This window comes from Plectropomus leopardus, chromosome 13 (assembly GCF_008729295.1).
Source record: "Plectropomus leopardus isolate mb chromosome 13, YSFRI_Pleo_2.0, whole genome shotgun sequence".
NCBI lineage: Eukaryota > Metazoa > Chordata > Actinopteri > Perciformes > Serranidae > Plectropomus > Plectropomus leopardus.
Window position 1 is genome coordinate 18,617,974 of NC_056475.1, and position 24,977 is coordinate 18,642,950.

The 24,977-nt window shown below is 37.9% G+C and overlaps 1 protein-coding gene across 1 annotated transcript; it reads left to right on the forward strand.

Annotated features, from left to right (window-relative positions):
- The first annotated feature begins 1,219 nt into the window (after positions 1-1,219).
- b3glctb (beta 3-glucosyltransferase b) lies at positions 1,220-23,829 on the forward strand. The gene is made up of 15 exons (XM_042499625.1): positions 1,220-1,280; positions 3,733-3,770; positions 3,869-3,908; positions 4,995-5,104; positions 10,411-10,487; positions 10,628-10,739; positions 10,910-11,046; positions 12,184-12,247; positions 13,057-13,173; positions 15,379-15,448; positions 17,111-17,224; positions 19,390-19,489; positions 20,372-20,491; positions 21,503-21,647; positions 23,172-23,829. The coding sequence occupies exons 1-15, from the start codon at positions 1,220-1,222 to the stop codon at positions 23,295-23,297; spliced, it is 1,431 nt and encodes a 476-aa protein (XP_042355559.1). The 3' UTR covers positions 23,298-23,829.
- Positions 23,830-24,977: the final 1,148 nt, after the last annotated feature.

Genomic DNA, 24,977 nt, shown 5'->3' on the forward strand with positions numbered 1-24,977 from the left:
CAAAATACAGTATTCTCCACAACTAACACAAAAACACTTTTTTAAGCACATAAAGTTCAGCTGATCTTTTTGTTTTGTGGTCAACCTCTAACCTCCCTTTAGAGGGCAGACAGAGACAGACAGAGAAAGATCTTCAGGCTCGTTGCTCTCAGATCAGCATAGGGTTTAGAGTAACAGTGTGGAAAAGTAACTTTGCTGTACAACTCAGACCTCTGCCATGATGATGCCATGATAATGACTACTTTAATTTGATTTTGTGTGTGTGTGTGTGTGTGTGTGTGTGTGTGTGTGTAAGACTGATGTTTGGAAACAGTTTTTACAGTTTCTAGCTATGATAAATGGTTTGATTTTGACAGATTAAAAAAAATACTATTTTAAACACACCATCAGGTATTAGAAATCAGAGCCCTGACTCTGACCGCTGTCAATTCAAAGCTAAAAACTTTCCTTTATTACACTGCTTTTAAAAATTGTAAATCATTTAGTAATTAATGTTATCGATTTATATGTCTTGTCTTTACTCTTTTAATGTAAATCTGTATCCCTTATTATGTTTTTTATTTTATTGCCCTATAAAGCACTTTGAATTGCCCTGTTTTATGAAATGTGCTATACAAATAAAGTTGCCTTGTCTTACCTAAAATAAAAACAAAACATAACCATTTAAAGTTGTATGTCCCTTCCCTAAATAAACATAAAAAAAAACCTTAGTCCCTCCCTGGTGCTTAAAAAATGATTTTACATACCTCCTCTGTTTTACACCATCTCCTCCCCTCACATAAATAACAAACAAAAAGTATCTCAGCTACTAGGCACAATAAATAAAATTGTCCTACTTGATGACATTTTAGAGCTGCTCAACATGAGAAACAGTTCCTGCTAGTATAAATTACATTAAATATTGCACATATGATGACAAGAATACAGTATTATTCTGGTGTAGCCTATTTATGTATTATTTGTAGTATTTATTTAATTTAATTTATTATTTGTTTTTTAAATTTTGTTCGTGTATTTTATATGTATTAATTTAGTTGTTATTTACTGTCTTGTATTTACTAGATAATCTGCTGAGCGCTAGAGGTCGCTAAAGCTCCGCACTAACAGTCACTACAGGCGAGCTCTGCCAGTAGAGGAATGTGGCTAACAGCTAACCAATTTCTCCACATTGCCATGAAAAGACGGTGATTTCAGACGAAAAGCTGCAGCCACAGGAACCATGTCACACCATAATGTGGCGAACGGATGCAAACTGGTCGCTGTGCTCCTTCTTTGTCTTGGTAAGTGGGTCCTTACCTACTAAGACAGCTACTGTGTTAGCTCAACCGCTAGCATGAAGCAAGTTACACTGCGTCAGGTCGGCTCGATTTAGCCTTCAAAGTAAAGTTGTCAATGCAATATAACATGACAGAGTGCTTCACAGTTTAAAAAATGTATCAGCAGATTAATTTAGAGCTTAAATGATCTGTTAATACATATTTAAGGGGAACAGTGGTACTTGCTTTTCAACGAAATATTGATAGTTTTGCTTTAATTTGAAATTAAAATAGGAAGTGGTGATTTTATGCTGTGTAACTTGACGCTCCACAAACAAATTCAGGTGATCCCATGGGGTTTGCTAACAAGATGCAGGTGAAAGTACACCGATGCACGTCAAGGTAATCAAATATCTGATGTAAAAGATATTTTCTCATCCGTGAATATGCCTCCTACCAGAGTATGCACAGTTAGAATTTCACAGAAGCTTTAATAGGAAGAATGAAGATGATTGTGAAATTGAACTTAACGTGTATTTATAACCCCGTGGTTCTGCTAAACTTTAGTTTTGCAAATTGAACTTGCAAGTATTCCAGTCTGTTTAAAGTGAACGTTGTAAAGTGTCTTTAACAGGGGCTTTAAAATTAACAGGAGAGTATGGGAAGTGTCAATCACACAGTCCTGAGAGGAGGTCTGTGACATGCAGTGTGCAGGGCCTGTGGAATAAACTGCGTTACACCTGACCATCCTCTATTAGGCTTACCTGGACAGTCAAATATCAATCTTTTTAATTACACATTTTCCTACCACAACAAGGTAAAATGTCGGTCTTGCAGGCAGCATTTTGCTTAATAGGGCTGGAAATATATTGGATATTTATTTTCTTGAAATATCCAATATTAACTGTGCCCACAGAGAACGGCACAATTGCTTTTTCCAGCCATATTCCTTACATTGTCAAAAAAATGACAATCTTGTACACCGTTATACTTTTTGACACTCATAAGTAGCCCAGGGTATGTAAAACACATTTTGTTTGCCTTTTGAAAAACTTTCTTTAATGTTGTTTTTGGTTCCGGTTTGTTTGGGTCTTTTTTCCCCCTTTAGCTACATCTTGAGTTGTGATGTTATAGTTGCAGCAAAAGAAAAAATAGCCTATATAAATGCGTAAATGTTGTACTTTCACAAATGTTGCTTTTACAAATGAAAACAGTTGGAAAAAATATGTCTGATCACTGAGCAGTAGCAAATATAGCTGTCCTGGATTCAGGCTTTTTTTTTTTATTTATTTTTTAAAATTTTTTGCATTCATAGTTTTAGGTTTATCCTGTGAAGATAGTGATGAGGTGTTGGTGGGTTAGGGTTAACTTCATTACTACTGCTGAGTTTGCTACTTTGCTTGCACCATTATTTCATGTCATACGATGACATTTTGTTGTTAAATGTGGTTCCTGTCCTGCATAGTTAATACTTGTTGCACTAATATTTAAAGGGACAGGTCACCTCCAAATTGAAAATACTCCATTTTCCTCTTATCTGTATTGCTATTCATCAGTTTAGATTGTTTTGGTGCGAGTTGCTGAATGTTAGAGACATCAGCCATAGAGTTGTCTTCCTTCTGTTGACTGTGATGGGACTAGACGGCATTTGGCTTGTGGTGCTCAGCAATGTCTAAAAACAAAATTATGACCTGGTTACTCAGGATAATCCTCAGACCTTGTTGTGAGCTGTATCATAAGTATTTTTGCTCTGCCACATTAGATCTGCCAATCATGTCACTGCACAGAAAGAAGTGTGCAGCAGCTCGCTGAGCACCACTGAACGAGCTAACATTACAGCTCAGCTGAGGAGTAAACCGTGAATGTTTACATCTTGTACTGTCACGAGCATGGGCCGGTCGGTCTTGAATAACCGGCTCATGATTTCTGCAAAGAGACATTGACATTGAGTTTTTCAAATGTAATTTTTTGGTGCTTTGAACATCACAAGCTGCATGCCATCTGATTCCATTATATCCAAGAGAAAGCAGACGTCTCTATGGCCGATATCTCCAACACTCTGCAACTCACACCAAAACAATCTAGTCTAATAAATATCACTACAAATGGAAGGGAAACTTTATTTTTGATTAAGGGGTGAACGGTCCCTTTAAAGTGAAGATAAGTCTATTGACATAATATTTGCTTGTTAATGGGCTGCAGCTAACAGTTATTGATGTTATTGATTGATGTGTCTTGTGTAATGTATGAGTGGTAGAGAACAGCGTCATCACAATCAAAAATTTAAGATTAAATATTTTATGTTCTTAATGTTTTACAAATAGTCCAAAACTTGATAGCTTGATATATAGCTTTCTGCTGATCCACAGATCATTAAATGTAACAAAAAGAAGAACTGACCACATATGTCAGCAAAACTATTTAATGCATTTTAATGCTATGATAACACCGTAGCTTATTTTCTTGCCGCCTCAAGGTGCCTCTGCTGGAGACCATCGCTCAGGTCGTGCTGATGTAAGTGCTGCCTCCAGTTTCTTGTTGTGATTATGGCTTCATCATGTGGCTTAGCAGTGTGTGTCAGACTTAACGAGAATCCCTCTGACTCCCTGCAGGCAGCAGGACAAGAGGAGCACGCGGCACATGGCTCTGTTGGTGAGTGAGGGATTTCAGATCATCTGATGTTTTGTCCACATTGACGCACTGTTTAGGAAAGCAAATCAGTTATGTGGTGCGTATAATGAGGTTTGATTGGATTTACAGAGAGTGAATGAAAAGCTCGACCCAGACATAGAAAATCTAAGATTGTTCATTATAGTCAATAAATCTTATTTTCTTAGATTTTAACATTTGGGGGAATGCATTTATTTCCTTTCTTGCCAGTGACAAAATTGATACCACTGTTGTGTTTGTGCTCTAAATATGAATCAACAGCCAACAGTTGGTTAGCTCAGCTTAGTAAGGAGACAAACAGAGGGAAAAAGCAAGCCTGGCCCTTACTGAAGGTTACAAAACCCACTAACTAAGTAATCCACTACATCCTGTTTGTTTTACCCTTTGAAATCTGAGCGAAATAACTTGATTACTATCAAAAACAGGGGAGATTGATGAGCAACTGAACAAAAAAATGCCCAGAAATTAGCTAGAAATTTGTAAAGAAGTTACAAGAAAATTAACGGAAAAAAAAACAAAACAAAACAAAAACAAGAAAATTACCTCAATAAAGTGCTAAAAATGAAGTATTTTCTTTCTTTCTATCTGTACATAATTCAAAAAATTTAACTAATGGAATTATAGAAATATTTTATTTTTTTCTGGACATTTTTCCCTTGCATCATTAATAATATCTTGTCAATTTTGCTTTTTTTGTAGTTTGCTGGGCATTTCCTGCCAAGTTGCTTATTATGTTTGTACCAGAGTTTAAAAAAAAAAAAATCAAACAAATTTTCTCAGGTTTCAGAGGTAAAAATGATTGTGAAAGGTGCCTGAATGCAGCACAAGAAAACTGATGTTGATCCAGGTGTTTAAAGGTTAATCCATACAAAAACTAAAGCACACAAGTTGTATTTTTACGAGTGGTTGTGTGTGGGAAAGCCAGACAGTGACGTTGTGGAGTCTTGTTGTCACTGTGAGGTTTTCCTGGCAAGCAAACAAATTCTTGCATTTCACAAACTCCCTCTTTCTTTGCCTCTTTGAGTTTCCTCATAAGTCATCGCTCTGCATCCTCTGTTTCTTTTAAAGGATTGGAGGAGGTTGTTGTGGTGATTCAGAGTCAGAGGAACTCGTTCCACGCCCGTCGAGCTGGTCAGAGGAAGACAGAGATTTTGCAGCAGGCAGCTGAAGTGGGACAGGTAACATCTGGCAGGCAGTGGATCAGCACTGTTGCTGGGTATAGATCTTAACACTGGTCTTTCCTGTGTGCTGTTTGTGTGTCCACCACATATGTGTGTTAGGTAGATTCTCTGTGTGTCATTAAAAAATCAAACTAAAATCTCACCATTAAAATAATAAGAGACCCGTAACCTTTCAAAAATACTGAGTTAAACTTAGTTTAGATTTCCAGTTGATTTGTCCACCACTTTGGTCGAGATTGCAACAATTTAAGATCTGTCACCTTACTGATGTTGGTAATTCCCTGACTTTTCCTCTAGCACCACCATGAGTTAGGTATTTTGTTTATTTTATTATGTGATTTTAGGTGAAATATTTTTGAATAGTGGATGGATTGCCTTTAATTTTTGTCCAGCCATTCATTTCATCCCCTGAGGATGAATACTCTTGGTCTTGTTACTATATTTTTTACTTTAATATAATTATTACTTTCACAATATTTATTTATTTAGTATCAGCAACTTTGGAGTTCCTTGTAGAAAAGGTAGCAGCAGTTAAGTAAACTATGAATCTATGGACTACAACATAAACCCACCTGTATACCTTAATATGGTTCCTCATAAGGTACTTAAATTAGTGTCTCTTAACACTTTCCTTTCACAGCGTGCACCTAGAAAATTTTATGTCATGGGCACCATCATATTTTGTCACATTGCGTCACACTAATGCCTCAATAATTATGTCTTATTTCACAGATAGACGGTATAACATGTTTCTGAGCATTTGAGGTGCAAAATAGGCAATGCAGTAACTTGCTAACTAATTTCTGATCATGAATGAGTTTGACAGTTTGACCACAGTTCACGGGCAGTGATTGACATGATTGACAGCTGCGTTAGAGACTCTGAGACTGTGATCTGTTTTTCTTGTTTAATATGCAGTGAGACGTGCTACACGGCAATAGAGTACGCTGAGGAATATGATTTTTTTTCACAGATTATTTGTCTTGTTACATTCTGTGTGAATACAGTAGTAGTTTTAGCAAATATGACTATAGCTATACTTAAAGCTATATAACTATAGCTTTAAGGGCTCATGTTGTGTATATAGTGACTAAATGCATACAAGGTGGTGTGCTGGAAATAGCAGGATAGTGATGCGACAAGCAGCTTCATTTTTAAAGCGACTTTTGGAGCTCATGTTTTGCTGTGGTATTACACTGGTACCAATAGGTGTCCTCCTTGCCATAGAGCTCTCCTACTGGAGCTGGGAGGAACCAAGCTCTCTGCTCTCACACTGTAATTATTGACTAATATTTTCCTGCAGGATGGCTGTGAAAACTGATTTGTTGTAGAGCTCTGTGAAATGAGATGATAGACATATGGACAAGACAGCCTGCAGTAGAGACACAGACTTGTTGATTTTCCTTTGATGGGAACAATTTCTGTCAAATAAAAAGAAGTGTAGTCAGAAAGTCTTTGATAGTTCCTCCAAACTCATGTTCAGTCCACACAGAACAAATGGCAGAAGGCACTCAGCAGGGGCTCTGTGGAAAGATTTCTATAGAAGCATATTTAAAACTAGACTGGCATCGGGGAGAGTGCAGACCTCCACCAAAAGTGAAAATAATTTGTGTATGCGCCCTGTGTTTCCGAGTTGCTCCAAACTTTAATCGATTCTGCCTCGGTCCATGCGACACCCTTCCACCAAATTACGTAAAAATCAGGCAAGTAGTTTTGCTGACAACAAACAAACTGAGCTGAAATTTGACTTCCTCAGGAGAGGTAATAAAACGGTTGAGAAATCTTTATTTCCCATGACTACTGAAAACTTCATATGTTTCAGATTTGATTAGTTTTTATCAGGATGTGGTTGAGCCAAGAAATATGTAGTTGTTTTTCTATTTACAAGGACTCAACGATAGTCTCTTAACCTCTCTCCGAGTGTGTGTTTTCTTTGTTAAGCTGGGAGACTTCTGCAATCAAACTGCAGCCTGTAAACAACAAATTTGGTGTAGCAGCTGGAAAAACTTTAGGCACATACGCTGCGTTTGTGAATGCATCAGTGAGTGGCTGGCCAGCCACAGAGTGGGAGCCGTGATTGAATTTGACATCTCTATGATTGTTTTGTTTTGAAGCCATGTGTTGGCGGTGCTGGTTTAAGGTGTTTCCGCACCAATTTCTCCCTGAGAGACAGAAAGAAAATGCAGTTAGTGAGAATGTCGAGGAACATCAGTTTATTCTGTTATATGAAACACTTTGGGCTGCATGTTTGAATGGAAATTGCTATATAAAGAAATAAAGATTTAAGTTTAGCCCCATGCCAGAGACTGGACCAAGTCACAGGTCTCAAGTCTTTGCACTCAAGGCCCAGAGTCAAGTCCCTTTGTCATAATACCGTCCTCACCAAATGTAAATCCATTTTACCAACAAAGTTATAATATATTCAGTTTACAAAAAGCATGAAGGCTTTTTAAAATGAGTGTTTATTTATTAAAACAAGTTTGTTAAAATAAGTGTGACCAAAATTAATCATAAAAGTATTGCTATCATAAAGCACTATTAACCAGTGCTACAACAGACTGAATGTTGCATGTTTTTGTCTTTTTTTATTTAATTCATCACATATCAGAAACATGTCTATGACTCTCTCTTTCCAAAAAGACCTGGGTAAATATATATATAGTATATCTTTAAGTATTTTAATGTTAAAAGTCTCAAGTCCAAGTGAAGTCACAAGTCATTGCTGTCCAAAGTCCAAGAAGTTGTAAATCTTTTTTTATTTTATTGAATCTAAAGTCATCAAACTTGTGACTGGAGTCTGACTCGGGTCGAAGTATAACTTGAGTCAACACCACTGATGGTCATAAAATAGACACACAAATGAGTGAGCCACCTGTCATCACCAAACTCTATTTGTCATTCATAACTATTTCAATCAAAAGTCAAATTAAACTGATTCTACAAATGTTAATTTGCACCTTGGATGTCAAGTTACCTGTTTTGGAAAATGGAAACAATAAAACATTTTGATCAGCATACAAACATTTTGAAGGTCTGCACAAATGTTTCTCTTTTCTAAAAGTTACTACATCCCTAATTAACCCATTTAAGGTTTTGATTATAAATATACAAGAAATCATATGTATAATGGCAACATAACTTACGGGGAAATACACCAATCAGCCAAAACATTAAAACCAGTGGGAGATGAAGTGAATGAAATTGATCATCTTGTTACAATGCAATGTTCTGATGAAACCGTAGGTCCTGGAATATTTGTGGCTGCTGCTTCACACTGTCCAGCCACCTGAACACTGATGCAGGCCAAGTATAAAATAAACAGATGAAACTAAATGTGATTTTAAGTAGTTTGAGATCAATATTAATGCAGTGATGTAAATATACAGCATTTCCAGTTCTTTTGATAGATTATTTTTTATTATAAATGCTTAAACCCGTTTCATCAGAACATGTAATTTGCTAAAATGCAGAGTTTTTTGGGGGGTTGAGGCTTAATTGTGTCTTAGAACATGATTTTTTTTTTAAAAGAGAATACACGGTATGAAAAATATGAACAGAAAAGCAACATGCACAGTATTCAAGACAAACATGATACTTTAATTAGTGGCATGCATGCTGAAAAAGCTAAAAAAAAAATATTTGTCATAACAATGGTGAATTAAAAAATATTCACAGAGACAGCTGTGAATGAATGAATGAATGACTTTTTTGTGGTAATAAAGAGATTGCATTAAATACTTAAATCACTATGAAATCAGATGCACATGCTGTATAAAGAGCCACTGCAGCTTCTAATTGTGCCATTAAGAGAAAAATTTCAATTGTTTGTACACAACCATCTCTGCATGTGTGCTCGTGCTGACAGGCGGAGTTTTTGTTGTCTGAGTGAGGTCGACAATGAAAGCTTTTTCTAGATTTGATGTTTATCACAGCTAGATAGACCATGATGTTAGCAAGGTGTTTTGAGTGAGGGCAGGTTGTGCGTCATGCATTTTTATGACTGACGCACTACCAGGTGTTTATTTCGCCTGGAGGTGGATTAAAGGTGGCAAACGCTCCAACTCTGACAGCTTGTTGTGTGACGGACGTTTGGCTGTTCTCTTGTTTATTTGTTGACACTCTGTGTTTTCATACAGTAAATCATAGTTACACAGCTTTAGTGTGGTCGTGCTGTTGCCAAAATAAAAGCAGCATCATTTCAGTTTTGATGAACGTGCTTTGTTTACACAGATCATATCCACATCCTGACTTCACAGAGATCAATAAACACTTTGTTACAGCCGTGTCACATGGCTCATAAAATGTTATTGGCCGTAAGTGCAGGCTTTTAATTCAAGACGTCAGTGCCAGCGCTCCGTCTTTTCAGCCTCATCATCCAACCTCATTATAGAGTCGCCTCATTTGGCCGCTGCTCTCTCAGCTCTTTTCACCCACATCTCACCACAACCCTTACAGCAGGTTGGAAATAACCCCATGTCAGAATCTGAAGTTAACCCTGAGGGGTAAACCTGAGAGGAGGTGTGCTTACACGTGGACGTTAAATGTGCCGACATAAAGTAACCATACTTTTTTGGTGAATAATATGTGTCCGTTTGCTTTAATTGTATGTACACCACCAAAACTTTGTGTATGTCATACCTTAAACTAAAATAATGCAATAAGAAATGAATAATACAATGCTTAATCAGACAATTAAGTATTCTCTGGATATTTTGTCTTAGGAGTAGCTTTACATTTGCTAAAGTTGAAATATTCAGAGTCTTCAGGCATTAGGTTTCTCAAAAACTAGCATTGATTACCAAGACAAGATATTCATGTCTACTCATGTTGTATTTTAATCACTTTGGTGAAGCCCAACCTTTTATCTCAAGTAATCAGCAAATCAACACTTTAAATTCAGAAGCGAAAAAAGTCCCAAAAGTAAAATAACATTTCTGTATTAGTTGTTGTTATTAATATGGAAATAAGGGGTAAAAAAATGAAGAATTTGTACTTTTAGCATTGCTTAGGTGCTGTTTGGGACACTCAGAACATGGAAGAAAAATGCTTTTTGTCCTCTGCTTGTAATAATACAATAAATGGCCAGTCAAACTGATTATTTTGGGCTTTTCCTTCCCTCTCAATTACTAACGTTTACCTATATCACTGCTACTACTATCTCTTACTGAGTTTATTCATCCACTCATTCATTTATTAGTATTATTATTATTTTATCTTGAATATCACTATACTACCATTGTTTTCTCACACCAACAAAGGGAGTTTGTACTCATTGTCAAACTTAGTTGTTTTGTTTCTTGCAGGGCGTTCCAGTAGTTCTTCTTCTCCATGAGCTGTCACACTATGAAGGGGATTGGAGTATCCTCCCTGCACTTCCTCAGTGAGTGTTAAACACACATGTGGAGATGATGAACAAATGAATCCAAACAGATTCATTACGATTTAATTGAATTTAGCTTTAATGATACCTTCGGTAGTAATAAATGCATGAAATGAATAGCTTCATGTGGATCTTTTCAGCCTCTCTGCCACTTATGGCCACTTAGCATCCTGGTTTTTCTTCATTGAAGAGGAAACCAGTGTCACACTCCCTTTTCTGTTGCAAGTCCTCCGCAGATATCAAGTCCAAGAGGTGAGATGCAAACACCCTTACACGCAATCATCTTTCTAACAATATTGAATAGGTGCATTACACAGTTTTCAGTGATCTACTGTAGTTTACTGCACTGATGTACATATTAAACAAAGACAAGAAAAGAATAAAAACAAAAAACTGAGCAGCTTTCCTTTTGCACCTCACAGGAATGGTTTTTGGGTAAGCGTCTCCATGACAACGAAGCCTCCATTATCCACCATTATGCCTTCTCTGAAGACCCCAGTTCCTTTAGTTTCCCTGCCCCAGCAGCAGGCTGGGCTCTCAGCACGCCGCTGCTCCAGAGGTGTGTGGGTGCAGATGTGTGAGCATCGATGTGTCACTGATAAGTTTCTCTCCATTCTTCTTTTTTTTTTAAAAGAAAGGATCGGTACATGGAAACAAGAGAGCTTTATCATGTAGAGCAAGAGGCAGGCAGGATGACTAAACAAAAAGCGAGCTTTAATGGCAGGCTGGTTCTGTGGAATGAAAACAGGCAGGCGACAAAAACTGAAGGAACAGGTTAAACAAAAATTCAGTACACGGAGGGACAAAAAAACAACAGCTAAATTAAGAAAAAAAAAAGGGTTGACACAAGAGACAGCAGCGACAAACACAGACGTAGATATGACAGAAGATCTGACACTGAAACAGGGAAAACACACAAACTAACTGCATTTATGGGTGTCGGTATAATCGGAAAAATGAGTTCCCGACTGGGAAAATTAGTTCCCGACTCAAGTTGGAACAACAACTGCAGACGAAAGTAAATGTATGGTTGATGGGGATGTAATGGTACAGCAACAAGTCTGGGATAAAATCACTTTGTAATATGTAGCTTTAAACAGTTGAGTTTAAACGCTCTTAGCAATAAAATATGACACGTTTTTTTTGTAGCATTCATGTGGTTTTCACACTACAACGTAAGGGTGACCTTCAAAATAAAACTAACAGGATTTTGACACATCTCGAGGTTAAAAGAGAAGACAGGTCATGGTGTAGGAAATAAACACGAGTTAGGTAAATAAGAATAGACAGCACATACAAAAGAAGACCCCAGTCCTTAATAAAACATAAAAAGATGTCAGTCACAATTACATTTTTGTCTTAAATCTAAACAGGCGCTTCACTGATTTTATGTTGGCCCATAAAATTAATCTACATTAATCTACTGATTTTAGGTTTATAGAATGTAATCTCTACTACTGCATGTGACCAGTCTTTCAAATGTGGAACTTTAGCGAGTTTTTAAGGCAGAAAACGCACATTTTGATATATTTCGTATAAACACTAAACAGGAGTCAAAGGGACTGCTGAATCAAACCGACTCAGCACTTCCATAACTTTGACTCAGTAATGTACATTCTCGTATGCAATGTGAAAGTTTCCACTTCAATTCTGCTTTTTCACTTCTTTCAGCATCTTTCACTTTAATGTTTTTCAGACTCGCTGAGCGGATCCAACACGAGCATCTGAAGTCTGATTTTACCATCGACTTGAAACATGAGGTACTTTAAAACAAACCCTGGAGTTTTGTAAATCTGCATGATGTGTCTTAACTTATTACTATAAAAGAATAGCTATTTCTATTAAAACTCAGGTCTACTTTAAGCCTCAACAGCTGCTGTGAAAAGCTTCTTCTGTCTCGTCTCTCAGGCTGCCTGCTGAGCTAAAACACTTAGACATATAACTGTGATCGACGGTGTTCCCCAATCGACTGGCTAACCTTTTGTTCAAAATGTGCCTGCAGCTTATGTCTGTGGCTTTTTGTAGATCTATTGTCATAATATACAAAAGCTCTGAATGTGTCTAAGAATGAGTTTTTGTGTGTGTGGAAGATTGTGAATGCACATTGAACGTGTTACACTGCTTTGCCAGTATGAAATTGAGTTGAAATAGCATTATAGAATAATTGGAATGAAAATTTTCTATATTTTTAAATTGCATGAGAGTAAATTCAAGGTGAGAGTAGGGTTGCTTTTTTGCTTAACTTTTTTGGTGCTCAGACTCAGCAAAGACAGAAATACAGGTTGTTACTCCTTCTTAAAATGCACGGTACAGATGTAACGGAGATGCACAGTGTGAGTCATAAACCTTGAGCTGTGTGTCCCCTTTAGAAACTCTCAGTTGACTTCTAGAGACTAAATAATTTATCAAAAAAGTAAGCGCATTGACTGAGTTATTAGTGCCAGAGATGTCAGGAAATTAGATACATTTACTGGTTGAGGAGCCAGACTGAACTGTTGAACCTTTCACTGTTTCAACTGTTACCCACTTAGGCCTACATAAATCTTCACATCCATCTCTGTTTTTCTAGATTGCGTTGTACATTTGGGAGGAAGGAAATGGTCCCAAGCTGACAGAAGTTCCAGAGTTTTGTACAGAGACGAGAGACAACTGTGCTACAACATTTACGACCTACCTGCCCAACTGCGTATGTAGAACTTTTATTCATTGACGTTTTCATCATGATGTTTGGGTGACATTTATATATTTGCAGGAAGAGTCTGCCTGTATGTTTGTATTTCTGAGCATGTGTGATGGGTGTGCATGGATAGGAGTGTCCTTGTATGTGGTATGTCCAACTTTGGACAGAATATAAAATGTAACAACCCAAAGAAGCATTTAATATTGTGTAAGTAAACACAATTAATATTGTAGTGACAGGACTGATCTTGACTTAATATGCTCAGCTAATGTGGGCACATCAAGGTTTTGATTGAGGTAATTATCAAGAGGACATCAGGGACGTCTCTCATGGTTGCTTTTATGATCCATCACCTTAAATCACTTTTAAAATTCAGCTGCCCAGCTAATTTAAATGTCAAACACTGAGGACATTACGCAAATTGACACTGCCAAGGCCTATTGTACAAGAATACCAGTTTATTTGACACAAGGCTAAAGAACAAAGGTGGTACTCAAAACTTTGTACATCTATGAGACAGGACTCGTAGAATCTTAAAAGGGGAACTTAAACGCTCATTTTCAGGTTCATACATGTATTTAAGGTTTCTTACAGGAAATTTTTACATGTCGTAATGGTCAAATATAACTTTATTTTCCTCATGCTTTCTGTGCTTTAACACCTGTATTCATCCTTTGTCTGAAATGCTCTGTTTTAGTGCCTTTCTCTTTAAGCTCCCCTCCTGAAAAAGCCCAGTCTGCTCTGACTGAGCAGAATTTCTGGGTCTTCCATATCTCTGTCTTTCTGAAACGTCGTTGCAGCCTGTAACACAGTATAGCGCACTTTCTACCCTGATCACCAGTAAAGGTTTCTGAACACACCTGGACATGTTCCAGCAGGAATATGATTTGAAATCCAAGAGAAAGTGCCAACATTTGCAATCAGGATTAATTGCTATCCTGAGGTAAGCATGTAGGTGTAGCAGTGTAGGTTCTACTCTTATCTTAAGGCTTAACTCTTGCAGTAGTGTGCCAGGAGCAGATGACCATATAAATATCCACCATGAACTGATGTCAGCTTGTCTCAAAGGCAGAAAAACGTTGCAAACAGAGTGCTAAGTTTGGTGTGAGCCTGAGGTTTGTGCTCACAGGGATATTTTACTGCATTATTTGAAACTTTGAACATGTTTATTATGAACATCTGACACTAACAGATTTGGTCACATTGATGATCTTTGCACACCATTAACAAAACTTTCTCAGGGATTACAAAGTTAACAAGACCTTATATCTGGAGCACAAATCCTCCTCATGTCAGAGTGGTGGAGAACCTCAGGGAAAAGCCAAAACCACCAATTTTCCAAAAAGACGTTCCTAATTAACTAACCAACCAACTAAAGGACAAAAGTGTCAACTTTTTCATCTGCTCTAGTGCCACATAAGTTTGCTGTCTCAATAGTTAGTAACCCCCAAGGACCACCAGTAATAAAAACACCCCATGTGCTCATCACATGCCAAACGACAAAATAAGAGAAGGAAAAGGTTACCTGCTTTAAGGTTACCTGGCTGGAGATGTTTCTCATTCTCATAATCATTTTCATTATGTATATTCTTGCTTCATTTCCCATACTTGTACATGTTTTTTCCTTCCTTTTGCTGCTGTGATCCTTTAATTTCTCTTTATGTGAGGATTAAAATGATAGTGAAGTGTTCATATACGCAGGAATATAAAAATACACATTATATATCATCATACTTTTGCATGAAATAACTCTGTCTCCAAATTATGTGGTATGAAAGGTGCATAAATCTGAAGATTGCCTGCCAGAAAGAATACATGAATAATGTAGCGCTTGCCATGAGCTCACCTGAATTACTGCATTCATGCATCTTGAGGAGGCATCTGGTGTTTATACTTTATATTTTATACTATCCTGTGTGCATAGCAGATCAGAAATGACAACTGTAAATAAGTAATTACATCCCGATTACTGGTGGTAATTTTCTGGAATAAGAAGTGACACCTGAAATGGGAAATTCGGCACAAAAGAGATATTAGTATTGACATGTCTGAACAGATGATAATACGTATTTACAATGTCAGGACCTTGTGTGCCTCATTTTGTCATCCCAACTCAATTTCTTTCTGTATATGTTGCACCTCACACTGTGTTTGTGTTCATCTGTGTACTCATGTCATAGCACTAACATGTTTTTTTTCTGTCTTTACTAGGGAGATCCAGTGTCAAAGACAGACGTATTTGTTGCTGTGAAAACTTGCCAAAAGTTCCACTCAGAGCGAGGTGTGTGTGTCTGTGTGTGTGCGTGTGCGTGTGCGTGCGTGTGTGTTATTTTTAAAGGGCAAAAACAATTTCATTCATTGGTGGAAGAAATATTCAGATCCTTTACTTTGAGTGAAAAGTAAACCAAAAGATTAATGAAAAATATTGAATTACGTCCTGCATTCAAAATCCTGTTTAATTAAAAGTACAGATGTATTATCAGCAAACTGTTCTGAAAGTCTCAGTGTAACAGAAGTCAGAGTGTCTTTAGCTCCTGTAATGTAACATATTTTCCAGTGAAATGGAATATTTGAATGTTATAAAGTTACAAGAGGGATGTAAATTAAATCCTTTGCATTTGATTTGACTGCTAAAAATGTGCCCAGGCTTAGTGTTTAGAGCGATACGGAGCTGCCGAGGACTGCTGGCTCCACACACACCTCCCTCTATTTAAGATCAGGAAGAGGCCGAGGGAGAGATGAGTGATTGAATACATTTAATTAATTAATTAATGATCGAATAGACCTCAGCCACATGTGCACCGACTGTTGTCTGAAAAGTAACCAGTTGCTATATCTGTCAAGTAAATGTAATGCAAATAAAAAATGTTCCCCTGAAATGAAGTGGAGTTGAAGGATAAAGTAGCATAAAAAGGAAATTATCGTGTGGATAAGAGTACCTCGAAATTTTACTGAAGTAGAGTTCTTGAGTAAATGTGTTATTACTTTCCACAACTGACATTCTCTGACAATATTGTTGTCTGCTGCATTATTGTTATGAGTTTGCGTGTCTTATGGAGTATAATATTACAAGTTTTTGTCGATTGTAATCGGGCAGTGAAGAGATTTTTTGAATTGTTAAGCAGTGAGATGCACCTACAAGATCAATATGAATATTTTTGCATATCAGTTTGCTAAGCTGAACTTTACTGAAATCCTTAACAAACATGAATTGAGTTATTAATTATTTGTGTTGTACTTTTTGTGTAAATTTTTGTCATTGCCAATATAAATTCTTGCAGTAAGTCACAGGATAAAATTGAAATTATAAAATATTTAGCTGGTCATTCAGCCTGAGTTAAGCTGTCAGGTGAAAACCACTCATCTAGACTGCTGAAAGTGCAACAGATGGTATAATTATCATAAACACTGATTTCTGCTTTTAGGGTTGAAATGAGTCAGTGGTTATGAACTGACTATTTTAGAGCAATTAACAAAATCAAAAGGACAAAGAGCAGCTTGTGATTAAATTGGCTATTATTTTGAATTCGGGTTATTAGAGTTGGCGAGCGAGCTGCTACTGTAGTATAATCTACAATCAGTCTGTTAGTGGATTTGTTTTAGAATGAATTAACAAAAGATTTGTCGTAAAAAAATAATTATGTGTGATTATGACTGACAGGTCTCTTTTTGTGGTGTTAATGTAGATATAGCTCTTATCCATCAACATCAATCAACATGCAGTGAGTGAACACGTAGTTATTCAGTATTTTGTTCAAAGACAGCCTAATTGTTTTCTCCCCGCTGTCAGAGGTAGCAGATATCCTTCATTTTTTGATTCTTTTGTTTACAGGTTTGCAGTAGGCACTCAGAAATAATTTCAATTATGGGCTCTTGTTTGTGTCTGGATGGTTTGTATCGAATGTTGCTGGAGTTATTTTTCTCTCCCTCTTTCTCCTAACAGTGCCGGTGGTGAAGGCAACCTGGGAGAAAGACGCTGGGTTGTTAGAGTATTACAGCGATGTCACTGATGCCTCCATACCCACAATCAGTCTTGGAGTGCCCAACACTGAGAGAGGTGAGCTGATCGAGGATATACTGGAGAGATTCAATCACAGAGTTGTCCTGGAAGCACCTGGAGATCACAGAGAAGTAGCTGGAAGTGAAGGTTGCAGAGTTTATTGATATTTGGAAACAAATTCAACCACTGTGACCCTGTCCGGAAATAGAGAGTTGAAAAATGGGTCAGTGGATGGTGATGGACTAGTCACTAACACTCTGATCATTTATTGTGCCAAGAAGATAAATTCAAAAGACTTTGCTGATCCTCTGACTTTTCCTAATAGAGCCACCAGCACACAATCAGTGAAATATCTCAACTTGATGAATTGGTAAAATATTTTGTGCAGATATTCATAGTCCCCAGAAGATGAATCTGACAAACTTTTGTGATCTTCTGACTTCATCTAGCACCATCATCAAGTCAAAATTGTAGTTTTTCCAATACGTTGATTCATGTCTCTAAATACCGGCAGAAATAATAAAATCCACATCAGATTCAGTTGTACTTTCTGTTTAGGTCCAATTAGCAAGTCTTAGCATGCAAATATGCTAAACTAAAATGGTTCACTCGTTAATGACTTGTGTGTGTTCAGGTGTTAAAATAGACACACTGCACATCGACAATATAGGCTTCCATATTTAAGCAATATCACACGAGAGGGAGTGATGTTGTAATGTGTATCATTACGGCTGTAATCGGCCAAGTGCCGAAGATAATCCCAGAGCGGGACCTTAAATATTTTTAACTTTAAGCCCTAGTGAGTAATAAGTGAGTTATATAAAAAAATACTCCTCATAGAGTTGTCCTGAATGTTGAAATTAGCTACAGAGACCTAAACTTATTTTGTACCAGGCTGTGGTGATGTTTGTTTCTGCTGTAAAGTTGGACATTGTAACATGGGTGTCCTTGGGGATTTCCTCTGTTTTTGAGCCAAACTTAAGTGGCCACTTGATGAACTGCAGTTATTGGCTTAGTTTTTCAGCCTCGGTGGTTTCTGCTTGGTAAAACCATGAATCAGAAGAAGATGATTCATACCCAGAAAGATACATTGTAAAAGAATTGCTGCAGTTTGAAGTGTAAAACAAAGGACAAAAGACAAGGCGGTCACAAAGCCATTCCTCTTCCCAGTGAATAGGCAGATAGGTGACTTTTGAACTTCCCCATAATCGGCTCTAAAGCCAGAGACAGTGACTGGGCTGAGCAGCTTCGGCTTGAGTGAAAAATGGACAGACACCAATTTTATCTTTGTATTAAATGTGTTCTTGTGTTACATCCTCCTGAGTAGAGCACAGATTTGCCTGTGTTGCTCCCTCTAATTAACTTTTAAGTCCATTCACACAGCAGGGGGAAAGGTACAGAGTCAACTACACCTGCATCTGTTTCTCACATCCATCCTGATCACAGTCTTTAATGCTTTCCATGTCCAGGCTTTTGTTCATTTTATCATTTTATCATTTTGTTCCTTTCAGTCAAGTGCATCACTCTTCCTGTAGTTTGATATTTTCTCCTTGTTTTCCTTTTTGATGACGCACCCGCACTCAGGAGAACTGAAGCAAAGGCTATGCCTCTGACCTTCTCTTTTTGTCTCTTATGAAGAGCTATGTACGGTGTATTGACTTGGATGTCTCATTTTTCTCTCGGATCATTTTTTCATTGATCCAAAACAGTATTTCTGGTTTTTTTTTTTTTACCAGCCTCTTCACTATGATATTCACAAAGTGCTCTAGCTTCTTTTTCTTGATGTAAATATATTCTGTGTTCTCTATTTGTGCCACAGTTAACAGCATCTCTACAAGTGTGCATTTTCTGTGTGCCAGATTTTCCAAAAGATCTTATCTGCCCTATGAAGTAGATACAACAGATCATTTTCATTTTGCAGTGTGTACAGTACCACTGAGTTGGTTTAAATCATGCTGCTTCTGATAATCGGTCACAACCATTTTAGATACTGGCAGACAAAAACTGCTGTGAGTAATTTTACGAGCACAGTGTCGCATTTTTCACATACATATTTTCACATGATAAAACCATCTCTCTGTTAAATAAAATGAGGAGTCACACATACTGGACCTCTTCATAAATAATTTTATTTTAACAGTCAGTTGATGTTCTTTCTTGGGGTCAGATGAGGTCTCGTGCTTCATCTCTGTAACAGTATTTGTTATGTTATTTCCCTGCAGGGCATTGTGGGAAGACATTTGCCATCTTGAGGCGGTTCTTGAGCAAAGCTGTGCCAAAGGCTGATTGGCTACTCATTGCTGATGATGATACACTTATCAGGTAACTGGGAGAACATTTTTAGTTTTAACCTACTACTCTTTCAGCCTTAACACGCTAGAGGCATGATGAAAAGATAACATGAAAATGCAAAATAGTTGCCTGAGAATATTTTGCATCAAAACTTTTTCATATCGACAGTTGCAACACATCCACCATTGTTGTGATGTGGTAATGCGGTGTCCATTTCACACAGCGTGACTGGCTGATGCCTCTATTTGTTGGGCAAATCCTCAGAGAAATCGACCTCACGACAAAAAAAAAAAAACATTGCTTTTTTTGCCATGTAATATTTGGGTTCTGTGTGAAAGTACTTACGACAGAAGCCCGGTTTTGAAAAAATACAAAAAAATAAGAATAATTGCACAAAAGAAAACATACAGTGTGAAAATCGTTAAAGCATCAACAGAAACATTGTGCTGAAATTCATGTTTGACTGAAATTGCAGTCGTGACTAAATAAACTTAAGAAAGTTAATAATTTCTTCCTGTGTTACATCTCTTTTAAAAATGTGGTTTATTTAAATATCCTGCACACACAAGTCACTCGCTGGTTTTTAATTATGCCTGGTTTCATGAGCCAGTTAGAATTATAAAGCTGTAACTTATAGACAAAAGCAGCAAAGCTTGCAGGAGGCACAGAGAAATGTCAGTCAGTCCTGAGAGAAGCTCAAAACCTTTAAAGTAGTTTTGCTGCAGTACAGAAACAACTTAAGAAATTGCTTTTGATCCTCTAAAAGTTTCTTATGATAGATATTTAATGTATTTAGGGTGTTGTTTTTGTGTGTCCACACGCTGTCTTTACAGTTTATGGTATGTGCTTGTGTTTGGAAAGAATGCATGCGTGCACCTCACATCTTGTCTGTTGATTATTGTCCATCTGTAGTTTACCCAGGTTGCGGCAACTGCTGCGTTGCTATGACCCAAAGGAGGCAGTGAGCCTGGGGGAGAGATACGGCTACAGCTTGCTTCAGAATGGATACAGTTACACCACAGGAGGAGGAGGGTGAGGGAAATGTGGTGGTACCGTTAGTGTGCTCAGACAGAAAATGAACTGAATTTTTGCTGTAAATTTGAACCTCAGGCCGTTTGTCTATTTCACCTCCAAATGCAGATTTAGCTGTACAGATGGTGGCGGTAAGTTGTCAACGGACACACTGACCATTTCTGTGGGAGTGTGTCTGTATGTTAATGTTCAGCTCAGCCTCTGACTGAACTCAAAACTCAAAAACTTCTCTGTTATTTCCCTCCAGTCTCTCTCCTTTTTCTTCCCCTTTCATATGCAGTTATGAAGCAAAACAAAGATTCATAAAATCCCTGCATACACACAGTTATGAGGAATGAAGCTGCTATACAAGATTTTAACAATGTCACAATAAAATAACATTCATTACTGTATGGCAGTGTTACACAGGTTGTACAGTGTAGTCTGTGTCCACCTGCCCCAAAACACTATGGCTGCTTTTCACCAGATACTGAAATATTCCAAATTTTAGAGCTGTTTTTCAGTAGTGCACTCTACTGTCAAGTGAAAAAAATGTTGTTTTATAGGTCATGCAGCTTTTTGCACATTAGGCATATCTAGTACTGTGCAATTCCTGTCATACAGCAATAATTTGAATTTAAAGCTGCTGTTGTCAGTATGTTTAAATTAACAATAGATTGAATGACATTCTGTGTGCTGCTGTGGCAAACTTGTTAGAAGTGTATTTACACACACAGAACAACATTAACATTTTTGTGCTCTGCATCTGGCAACCTAATGAATGTCCAGAAAGAACAAAGCACGAGTTCCTGGTTGAATATTATACATGAAGAAGAGGGTATATTTACCTCAAAATTCACTGAACACTGCCTCTTTGAAATACAAAAACTTTGACTGCTATAGGTACATGATTGAAAACCAAAACAGAACATCAGTTTTCCTCAGCTCAATCACACACAGGCCTGAAAATCTTGTATCATATATAATTTTGTAAATTATCCTCTCATTTAAATATCTGTTTTCTGTGTTAAGGATGGTGCTAAGTCGGGCGGCGGTATCCAGGCTAGTTTCCAGTGGGTGTCGCTGCTACAGTGATGACGCTCCTGATGACATGGTGCTTGGCAGGTGCTTCACTTCGCTCGGAGTTCCCATCACACATAGTCCACTGTTCCACCAGGTAAGGAACAACACACACACACACACACACACACACACACACACACACACACACACACACACACACACACACACACACACACACACACACACGTGTTGTTAAAATTATTGTGAGGACCCCCCTTGACTACCTTGCTTCTCAACTCCTTGATGTTATTAAATACTCAATATGAACAAGGTTTGATGATGTGACGCTCACCAGGTTTAAAAACAGCTTCCACAAATGAAAAAGCAGATGGTTAAGCAACTGCAAGTATTTAAAGACTCCACTTGATGAGATAAAAATGTTTATAAGAGCCATTAACCTTTCATACAGTGTCAGATGATGCTCTGCATAATACTCTCTTTGTGTTTTTCTGCACTAAATATAGCTGGAAAAAGACATAAAGGCATATAATATAATAGAGGAATATTAAATGAACTACTCTGAATAGTCAAATTGTTGTAAATTGCTGTCAGCCTGTCTCGATTGAATGAAACATGAATTGTTAAAGGGATGCTTTGCCAATTTTTAACCAACTTTGTGTCATAACAATATATATATTATGTGTTAACAACCGTAGTAAACTTCCCTCCATCTTACCAGCGGCCACATCTCCCTGTTTATATTTAAGCTCACTGGCTTTAGGGCTGTTGCTTGAACTACAGTATATATTGTAGTTTGCATTTTCGTGTGCCCACCACCACCGTGCCCAGTGCATTCTGTTACTGCAGGGGTGTCCAAACTTTTTTGAATGGGGTATGATTAGATAATATGAAAATAACCAGGGATCAGCTACTTCTTGCAATATATGGGTTATTTAAAAAAAAAAAAAGAAAAAGAAAAATACTTACAAATGACAAAACCGCAACTGTTTCATCTTAAGGTGAAAAAGTACTCAATTTCCCACCACTCCTGAAAGGTGCAGCCCTCACCGTCAACTTCATGCGTCTTTGCCGTGGCCATGTTTGCTACGTTGCAGGGATGATCTGGTTTTAGGTAACTGTTCGTTAACACGTCATATTGTTTCCTCTGTGACACGTGCAAGCTTGCATGATGTCATCCACGAGAGAGAGCGTTTATTGGCCTGGTGCGGCACGGTGCATTCTGGTAGTAGGTTTTTTAGGGTGCCCATTCACTAACCTGAGAAGCGGGCGCCCCATGTACAGATGCTGTGTCGTCACTGCAGCAAATGTGGGTTCAATTCCTGCCTGCGGCCCTTTGTTGCATGTCACTCCCCTTCTCTCTCCCCCTTTCACATTTAACTTGTCCTATATAATAAAGGCAAAAGCCCCAAAATTATTCTTTAAAAAAGCAAAAAAAGTTGTAGGTTTTCTGCCTCCTGAGCAAAAGTGAATGCAACAGCCCTTTGCTGTTTTCTCTGGTCATGCAGCACCAATTTCAGAGGTAAATATGGGCCTTTCCGCTGCATAGAAAGCCCAGTTTGATGAAAACACCATCCTTTCCGTAGTGAAATACTTTTTAAGCAGACTAATACATGGACTCACACTTACACAGACAAACGACTTGTTCTTCTTATTGTAGGCCAGACCGTATGACTACTCTGAGACATTGGAGAACGCCGTCTCCTTCCACAAGCACTGGAACATAGATCCCGTGGCGGTCTACAAACAGTGGCTGCAGGACGCACACCCGCGAGATGAACTGTAGAAACACTGTGTGTATTCAGTATGTATACTGAGCACCATAGACTAACACTGACTCCAAATTTGCACAACAGCGTAGAGCTTATGATGATAGTACAAGAAGCAACCACTACATAAACTTTAATGTCCAGAGAAACCTTGCAAACATGCCCTCAAGCATAATTCCAACAGGCCTTAATGCTGCACTAATCAATATTTTTTATATCAACATTAAATCAAATGACTGTGTGTAATTTTCAAGCGATCACAGAGAATTACCACCCAGGTCTACGGCTCTACAGTTGTTTTTAGCTCCCTATAGTAGTATAGTCCTTATACCTCATTGTTTTGCTTCATGTCCTGCAAACTGACATTACAGCTACACAACACCAAGCAGCATCCTGAGTGGATGCTAATGTTTCTTTGTTGCTGCAGGATGAGCAGTTTTTCTTCCCCCTTGTGACCAAATATTAATGACTGTAATGCAGCTGTAATGGTACCATGCCTTTTGGAATTAGCTGGTGAAATCTTAAAAGGGATAGTTCTGGATTTTTGTAGTGGGGCTGTATGAGATACTTATTTATAGTCAGTGTATTACAAACAGTAGCTGGCAGTTGGTGCGCACCTGGTTTGCAGAAATGCGTACACCCCACAAGGGTTGATATCAAAACGTATTTTAGCTATTTTATAAAAGGCCTACTTGAAATAAATCAGTCTAAGTGGATGCTATGTTTGGGTGTTTTTCCCCGCTGTTTTTACCTCGCCGTCACAGCTTTTTTTTTCGGCACTACATTTCTCATCTGCCGCAGGTCGGCTGTTTGGGTCAGGGAGTTGTCAGTGGCTGTTATGTGATCCGATTGCAAGGAAATTTCACGCTGAAAACACTCAATACAGCATCCACTTAGACCGATATTGCATTTTTTCGGTAGGCGTTTTTCAAAGTGGCCAAAACACATTTGGTTATCAACCCCTCTCTACAGCGAGGTAACGCTGAGCTGTGAGGTGCACATCCTGTCTTTCTGCAAACAGAGGGCATGCTGACTGCCAGCTACTGTTTGTAATACACTGACTGTACATAAGTATCTCATACAGCCCCACCTCAAAAATCCTGAATGATCTCTAGTTTAAAATAAGAGTCTACAGCGACGCTAGTGGCTCTGTGAGGCTGTACTTGGGTCAGCTTTGACATGCTACAGATGACAGTGCTAACATGCTGATGTTTAACATGTTTGTCTACTGTGGTCAGCAATTTAGCTTAGCCTGTTTGCATGCTGATATTTGGTTGTTGGAAGAAAATACTTTCAGTTTCTCAAGAACTCAAAGATCTTCCTCTTGACATCAGCACAGTCTTAGTTTTTATATGTCTAGCAGCCATTAGAGGGACTGCATCTGAAAGTGCACACTGTTTCAACATCAGGCCACACTGGTGGCCTCTTGGATGGTGAGGGTGGATGTCTTAAGTCATTGCTGTCACTTTACCTTCCCCCCAAAAATTTAACCCTTTAACCAGGATGTTTAATTTATCAAAGAAAGATTATTTTAATATATTTGTTGCAATGTCTTTTCATCTTATGGGTACTGAAGTGTTACAGTGAGAAAGGCGAAAATATGAATGATCTGTTTCATATTGGTGAAGAGACATTGAGAGTTAATTTTGTTATATTTATTTAGCTGGGTAAGTCCCTTTGAGTTTGGAAACCACTAC